The sequence below is a fragment of the Elgaria multicarinata genome, chromosome 1 (genome assembly GCF_023053635.1).
Source record: "Elgaria multicarinata webbii isolate HBS135686 ecotype San Diego chromosome 1, rElgMul1.1.pri, whole genome shotgun sequence".
In the NCBI taxonomy this organism is placed as follows: Eukaryota; Metazoa; Chordata; class Lepidosauria; order Squamata; family Anguidae; genus Elgaria; species Elgaria multicarinata.
The window spans coordinates 40,770,712-40,779,232 of NC_086171.1; the positions used below are offsets into that span (position 1 = coordinate 40,770,712).

At 44.5% G+C, this 8,521-nt stretch overlaps 1 protein-coding gene across 1 annotated transcript in view; it reads left to right on the forward strand.

Annotated features, from left to right (window-relative positions):
* The window catches only part of LOC134398877 (mitogen-activated protein kinase kinase kinase 3-like), a 71,590-nt gene extending 63,901 nt beyond the window's left edge, over positions 1-7,689 (forward strand). Inside the window, exons 15-16 of the mRNA XM_063126488.1 lie at positions 642-819; positions 2,307-7,689. Of these exons, the coding sequence (XP_062982558.1) occupies positions 642-819; positions 2,307-2,535 (407 nt within the window). The 3' untranslated portion in view covers positions 2,536-7,689. The remainder of the gene's footprint in view (positions 1-641; positions 820-2,306) is intronic.
* The last annotated feature ends 832 nt before the right edge of the window (positions 7,690-8,521 follow it).

Genomic DNA, 8,521 nt, shown 5'->3' on the forward strand with positions numbered 1-8,521 from the left:
CAGAGGCAGTGCTCCTATGTCAGAGAATAAACATTCTCAAAGCGATCAGGATAGAACTCTGTTTATTGAGAGAAATCACAGCTGTGAGAGATACAGACCTGGGTCTGACTCTGAATACAGAACTTTTATACGTTCTTTGGTTAGGAAGCAGAGGTAGCTGACATTCAGGCAGTGCACGTTACAAGTTGTTTGTGACATGGCTCACAGACATGAGTTAATATTGCAGTCAAGCGTTCCCTGCCTGCAAGCACACTTTATTTTCTGTAGACAGCCTATCTTTTGCAAGTGCGGACACGTGAAAGAGAAGAGGCGTTTTGCTGGATTTTCACAGCTTAGCTAGCTTACAACAGCTTCTTGAGAAGTCTATGTGGCAAGAAATACATTATGCACAGTTCAGAGGTTTTGATAGTTGCGGCCGGGAATAACTTCACTCCTTCTAAACCCCTCTCAACTTGAGTCTTATGTGCTCAGGAATAAGAAATGAATTAATCTTTGGGCTGGCCAGGGATTAAACTCCTGCCTCTACAACTATGTACACCAGTTGTTCAAGAGGAGCCAGTCAGCAGGAATATCTTCATGATGGACGGCTAGGCCTCAGTTTCAGAAGTTGTTTCTTCTTGGGCTCTTCCTTACCTTTCTAGGTGCCAACATTTTGAGGGATTCTGTTGGGAATGTGAAACTAGGAGACTTCGGTGCCAGCAAACGCATTCAGACCATCTGTATGTCCGGAACCGGGATGAAATCTGTCACAGGGACGCCCTACTGGATGAGCCCTGAGGTGATCAGTGGAGAAGGTTACGGACGGAAGGCTGACGTGTGGTAAGCGATCAGCTAACACTGGAGAGGTGTATCCCTTGCTCAGGCCGGTGCTGAAATCTCCTAATGCATTTTATTGCGAATCCTTTGAATACGTATATTTAAGCACAGCGAGTTTAATTTGAATTCTTTCAGAATCACATTGGATACTTCCTTCACACCTGGAGTGAATTATAGTTAGCAGCACAACTAGCGTTTAAGTCTGCCCAAACATGAGTCTGGAATGTATGAAGTGTGAGCACACATACGAACGCCAAAGTGATCACTCACTGGGGGCACTGTCTGCACTGGCAGCTGCTTTGACTTGAAGAAGGAAGAACTGGTTTGGATCGCACAACGAACATTGCTCACCTTAGCAAATTTTTTTTTCTCAACCTTGCTTTCCTTACACAGTTTTTGAGGAGGGGGGGGGATCAGATAAGAGCATTTAGGGCGCAATCCTGTACGATGAATGGGGAGGGGGGAGGAAACACAGCTAAGAGCTGCCCCCTCCCGCGTCCAAATTCCCAGGCAGCAGAGCTGCCAAAATAAAAATAATTTTAAAAGGAAACTTTAGTCCTCCACCAGCAGCAGCAGCAGCGACTTTTCGGCGCCCGCCCGCGAGCAGCAAACTTTGGCGGTGGCAGCGGTGTGTGCAGGCTCCTGAAGCGAGGCGGCGGCGCTGTTATTCCCTCAGCCGGGCTCGCTGTCCCCTGGCCCGCCCCGCCAGGAGCTCGCTGTCATGAGCCGGAGCTTATCGGAGACTTGTGGGAGAAGGACGGAGGGCAAGGGGGGCGGGTTGAGGGAGAGGCCGGGCTGTGCAGCCTCCTCAGCCACCGTCGGGAGCCGCAATCCTATACATGTTTAGACATAAGAACAAGACCTACAACTCCCAGCCTGGCTGGGGGAATGCTGGGAGTTGTAGGACTTTGGGGGAATGCTGGGAGTTGTAGGACTTTGGGGGAATGCTGGGAGTTGTAGGACTTTGGGGGAATGCTGGGAGTTGTAGGACTTTGGGGGAATGCTGGGAGTTGTAGGACTTTGGGGGAATGCTGGGAGTTGTAGGACATTGGTGGAATGCTGGGAGTTGTAGGACTTTGGGGGAATGCTGGGAGTTGTAGGACATTGGGGGAATGCTGGGAGTTGCAGGACTTCAGGGGAATGCTGGGAGTTGTAGGACTTTGGGGGAATGCTGGGAGTTGTAGGACTTTTTCCTGTCTAAAAATGCATAGGATTACACCCTTAATTGAATTAGGCTCTACTACAGGGTTGGGAAACCTGTGCCTCACCAGATGCTATTGGACCACAACTCCCATCATGCCTGACCGCTGGCCATGCTGGCTGGGGCTGAATGGGAGCTGTAGGGCTTTTTCCTGCCTAAACACGCCTAGGATTGCTCCTGAAGTCACTTTTGTATACAGAAAAATGCTTTAGAAAACACAGCGCTCATTGTGGGTCGGAATTCTTCGATTCCTTCCTAACCCTTCCCTTCCTTGGGTGTTTTGCTGCAGGAGCGTAGGCTGCACCGTGGTAGAAATGTTGACTGAGAAGCCACCTTGGGCGGAATTTGAAGCCATGGCGGCCATTTTCAAGATTGCGACGCAGCCCACGAAGCCTCAGCTTCCGGACGGGGTTTCGGACTTCTGCCGCAGCTTCCTCAAGTTGATCTTTGTGGAGGAGAAGCGGAGGCCCACGGCAGAAGATCTCCTGAGGCACCCTTTTGTGAGCTTTAGCCTCTAGCAGGCCTTCTTCTGAGAGGAAAGGAAAAGACCAAAGGTTCACACAGTAACGGTGGAGTGAGCAACAAAAAGACCTGCACACTTCTAAATTCAGCCTCAATTTCCTGTTTGGGTTACTCTCATACCTGCCGCGTTGTTGTCCATCATGCCTCGTTGGCCAGGCAGCGGCCATCTTGTCAAGCCTCTAAGCTGCACTTTCAGCCATCTTGACTTTGTGGAGCCTGATGAGTCTTTGAGATGGAAGGATTTTGGGGGGGATGAGGTGATGCTAGCAATAGGACATGTTGCCTTGTGAACGCTCGTGGATTGTCTGCTCACGTAGCTTTCGCACTAGGACCTGATGGACTTGAACAGCCACCAAAGAACAAGGTGAAGGATGCTGACAGCTTTTCGTCAACGGATAACTGTCATTGTTGACAAGAACATCCTGGTAAAATGGCAGAAAACAGCAACATGGGCAGCACTGCTCTACGGAACTAGCTTTGTCTGTCGTTGAGGCCAGATTCTGGTGGCTGTTAAAACAGAACCCAGGATGAAGCAAGCAGAAATAAATCCAGCACAAAACCAGCAATGGCACATGTCTACTTCTCTCTGAAAAAGGAAAAGCCATGACTTATATCAGGAAGTCCGGTGCACATAGAACCACCTGTTGGGAGCAGGAGAACAACGAGGGTAGTTTGTATCTTAAGTAGTAATTATAATCAAAGGCTATAGCGGTGATCCAACCTCAAATGGTCAAGTTGGGGATATGACTGCAAAGTAATCATGTGGAATAGAACACTACAGAAATGTACAACTGTATGAGATTCCTCCAAAGCTATTTATCTTTCCCTTGGACCAAAAGGAGAATTAGTTATATCCAACCCAGCTATAACAGAAATAGTGGTTTAACTCTTTGTTTAAAATTTCAAGTGATGGGGACTTTGTCAGCCTCCTTGCTTATGTCTGGGGCTCAGTGTGTGAGGAAGATGTGATGGTAAGGAAATCCACAAGCTTCTACCTACAATAGTTCTGCTCAGCGCAGTTACAAAGGACCAGTATAAACTATAAGGCTCCCTTGCAGAGGCTATCAAAAAGCATTTCCCCAAGATGGAAGTCACGTTTTAACGTGATTTACTATTAGAGCTGCAACATTTAGTTGAGCGGAGGGTAACACACACCACTGTTGTCATGACATTGTTTCCCACCAAAATCGGGCTCCCCATAGCCCGCTGTTTGCCAGACCTCTGAGAGCGAAATTGTACTGGGAGATTGGGTGTGCAATCCCAGCATACCCTGTTTCTCAGCAGAGTCGCTTTTTCTGTGGGGGGATCATTACATGTATCTTTTGTTTTTTAAGATGCACATTTATGCAGATCGAATGAAGTGGTTGGTTGATAATCAACTAAATTCATAGGATTCATTGAGTGAGATGATTTCAGTTGGGTGATAGCCCTATTCTTTGCTGAATGCATTGTCCCAAAGTCATGTACAGCACTGCATATCCTCAGCGTAATGGTGCGGGTGTACAAATATAGCATGCGCTTGTGGGGGAAACACGTGGTAAGGAATGTTTAAATGTTACAGAACTTGAATGGATCCGCTCTACACGGAAGGCCTTTTCAGTACACCCCAGGCGGGCCATATATCAGCCCCAAGGGTGTCTTGATTGGACTAAAAAGCAAGAGAGACAGCACACTGCCAGCCAATCAGGGCAAAGCAAGTGCGTCTGGCCATGCATTTTCTTAGTTGGTCAGTGCTGCTCTTTGGCAATCCCATGGAAACATGGCATATAGTAGTGGCCCCCATAGCTACATTATATCTAACCCCTCCCCCCCACCAAAAATCAGATTCTGTATAAAGGTATAAACCAGACCATGTGTCCTAAGTTAGTTGTGCGTTTTAAGCAAAAGTATTCTGTATATATTTTGCTGAGTTTACATTCTGTCTTCTCTGCTCATGGTAGAAAAGCAGCACCCCGAAACGCTCTTGTTTGACTTCCTCTGTGTCCTTGGTATCTGATACTTCACCAGGCAAACACATTTTCTGGATCATATCTAAGGCCATAAGGACTAAAACAAGCAAGAAATTGTCTGTTATTGAACAGTTATTATTATTTTCTCTTTTTTTCTTTTTTGTAATTGCACAGTGCACTTGAAGAGAAGTGGAATACAGCCAGTCCTGGCTAAGGTTGTAATTTATGTCCCATTCATTTTAATGGATCTGGATTACGCCATAAATCAGTTTCAACTAGGCACCGAAACTGGTGCAAAAGACAGGACGTTGATTTAAAGAGGAGCAAACATGAGAAGACTCACTCGGACATTGTATGTTAGTTCTCACTAAGATTTTTAAGAAAATTGATTCCCTGGTTACCTTTTTAATACACGCACACTCGCCCCGACTAATTTGATTGCAGAGAGATGGTTCCAGCCTCTACCATCTGGATTTAATTCTTAGTCCGTAGGGAACGTTTGGGAAAATGTTAATACTGGGGAATGGATATGTCCAAAGGCTGATGCTTATGCATGGGCAGGGCCGTAGCCTGACCTACTTTTAAAAGATCTGTTTACAACGGTTGTGAGACAGTGTCTAAGGCCTCGTTCACACACTCAAGCGTCAGAGGTTATCATCTCAGGCCTCCTGCCATGACCTTGTCTACATCAACAGCACATTCCAGTATGTCTTCTGTATCTTTGCTGGGTTTTTTGGGGTCATTTACAGGTTACTGTGTCCTCTGTGGTACTGTGAACCCCAGCCACTGAAGAAAAGCAAACCTGTTCACATTTACAAGGTCACTTACCCGAGAATGAAGAAAGGGAAATGAAGTAAATACCCCTGATTTTATCAGAGGTTCCTACCTCTCTCTAACCTCATTTCTGCCTTCTATCCAACTTTTGAATGTGTAGGTAGGCCAAAGGTTAAAATGAGTTGAAGGATTGTTAAACCAGGATATCTGATTGTCTAAGAAGCCACTGGTTCACCAGGCATCCTTCATCTTGTTCACTGAATTTGTCTACTTCTGGTCCCCCCCCCCCCCCGCCCTTTTCTTTTCTTTTCTTTCAAACCCAACTCAGCCATCCTGGATTTCATGACACATGAAGTTTTCCAAATGGATGCACTGATTATCCACCGATTCCTTACAGAGATGGTCTTTCCTGCCATAGGGCACACAGCCTTTGTCACTGATATATACTTCTGCCCTCCTCTGTTAATATATGTAAATAGATGTGAATGACCCCTAAGGTGCCTTTGCTTCTGTTTTGTCAAACTCTTGCAGTGATTCAGGTGTACAGAAGAGAACAAGAAAGACCAAAAGGAAAGGTCATGGTTTGGATTCGGACTTTGTCGTACTTCAGAATTGACCCAGTGAAAACAGTGGGAATTACAACAAACTAACTTAATTCCCCTGTATTTCAATGGGTCTATACTAAGTATGACTAAGTATGAATCCAAAGCAATGTATGCGCCATGTACATATTTTTAAAAGGTGCATAGCCTGTCAGGAGGTGGGTTCCTGATGTATAATAGGAACTCTGCTTTTGAAAACATTACGATCTCATTCCTAAGACTATATCGTCATATATATGAATTGTGATGCCCCCCTTCCTTGCACAAGAAAAGGGTTTAAGAGTGAACTTGTATGTCATCTAACTTGTTATTTCAGCCCCTCAAACTGGTTTCGGCGCATGCTGCTTCATGGACATAACTTCACTTTCAATTTAAACTGATCTAAAATCAGATTAACCATTGCAGCTTCTTTCCCAGGAGTTATGGAAGTTGTAGTTGTGCAGTTTTGGGAAACATTTGTTAGAGATCCTTTTCATTTTCACAGATCTACAATTCCAAGGCAGGAAGGCCATAGCTGTTAAAACAAGGCTCAATTCCTTTGTATTTTTAGACAGAAAACAGTCCCACAACTCCCAGCGAGCTATGCTGGGTGGGAAATACTGGGAGTTGTAGGATTTTTTTTTCTGTCTAAACATGCATAGGATTGTGCCTTAAATTCATAATGTAGACATGCCCATGGACCCATATAATTAGAAGACGCCAAAGAACATCTAATCCAAGGCTCCATTTAAAACAAGTCAATATAGCCATTAGTCTTCCATAATGTTTCCCCACTGCATGCCAAGCTCAAGACGTGCTTTTCACTGCCTTGGTGGGAACTATTATTATTTGCTGCTCAGCTATTGCAGGAGGCCGTGTCCCTCTTTAGCCAAAATTAGTCTTTCTCCCGTCCCACCCCCTTTCATAGGTTAAAAGAGGAGCATTCTGGGATTCTTTTTCTGTAGTCATCCAAGTGGTACCTACGGAAACCAAAACAGCTTTTAAGTTAGTGGTTTGAGTTTTGAGGCTATAATTTGAGCAAGATGCCCCCCTGGAATTAGAGGCAGCTATAAAAAAAAATTATTGGGGGTGGGGTGAGAGTGATAATATTAAAGCCACTTATTAATGGGCTTTTTTAAAGTAATGTATTCAGTTCTGAAACTTGACATTTGAATGCGTTCCAAAACATGGCTACTCAGTACGGGATATGCACATAAGAAACTAGGAAAGGATGTTCTCTGTTCAGATTTGAAACGTTGCTAATAATCAGACAGGACCAATGAGAAAGTAAGTAGACCAACTTTTTGTCTCCATTAAAATAGGGAAGTATGCATTCATTTCCTTTGGTTTGTGTCTTAGCTGAGGGAAGGATGAAGCCTTAAGATGTCTCAAAACGCTTTAGAGGTGTGAGTTTTGTTCACACATTTGCAAAACACAGTACCCTTTGTTCTGTGCACGCACTGACGTGTTTAAAATATTTTAACCCTGACATACCAATAAGCAGTGGGGCATTATGCACTATGCGAAATCATAACGTGAACGATGCATGGGCTGCGTGCTGAAACCTAGTTTTTAAGACTGCCCACTTTTCAACCCCTTATAATATAAATGCCACTGTTAAAGCTCTTTATCCTGATAAGTTCATACTCTCGGTGGTATGGATAATTTTAAATATTGTAAATTATTACAGCTCTCGAAGGATTTGTTGATAGGAAAGAAAAAAAGATACTGCTTTTTGGGGCATGTGGAACACATTGTTGAATGTACTTTGTTAAATGCTGTAAATGCTTTTTATCTTCTCCCCTTCCCGATGCATGAAATAAAATATTTTTAAATTTTGTGGTAAGATGAGACCATATTTCTTATTTTTTTAATGCCAGGGGAGAGAATACGAGGCCTGGTAATTGCAATGTGGTGAAATGTTTCATTCTGGAAATGCATCACGTAGACCTGCTCATATCCATACGTTCACAATTGGAGTGGTGAAGGTGAGCTCAAAATATTTTGCAAGGAACGTAAAGCAAGTCCTTCCTTTTTAGAAGGGCTGTTGGCTCTGGATATTACCGTCTGCTATGTGTTGGTGTGTTTTCAAAGCAGGTATTCTCCAAAATGTTGGGCAAGTTGGCACAGAATAAATTGGCACCCGTGTGATTACTTTTGTCTTTGTTTTGGCTACTTTTGGTGTTTCCCTAGTGTGGAAGTACCCTCAATAAAAGGAATAAAGAATGCAACACCATTTGGGGGCAGAGAGCAAACAGCTGGTCTGCTGCTGTTGCATACTTCCAGTACATAGAAATAACGAGATTCTTTCTGCCCTGTAGAAGACACATTGCAATTCTGCATTTAAAAACCAACTAAAAAACAGCCTACACCAGCAACAAAGCTTTCGTCTGGAAGCGCACATGGCTACTAGTCCTGACAGCTATGTGCTGCCTACCTCCAGTTTCAGAGGTAGTAAGCCTATATATACTAGTTGTTGGGGAACATGGGTAGGAGGGTGCTGTTGCGTGTCCTGCTTGGGTTCCTGGTCGCCAGCTGGTTAGTCGCTGTGTGAACAGAGTGCTGGACTGGATGGACCCTTGGTGCGATCCAGCAGGGCTCTTCCTGTGTTAACTCCGAATACTTGCAGATTTTTGTGTGTGGTGAGATTTCTTATGGACCCCTTAAGAGTGCACTTC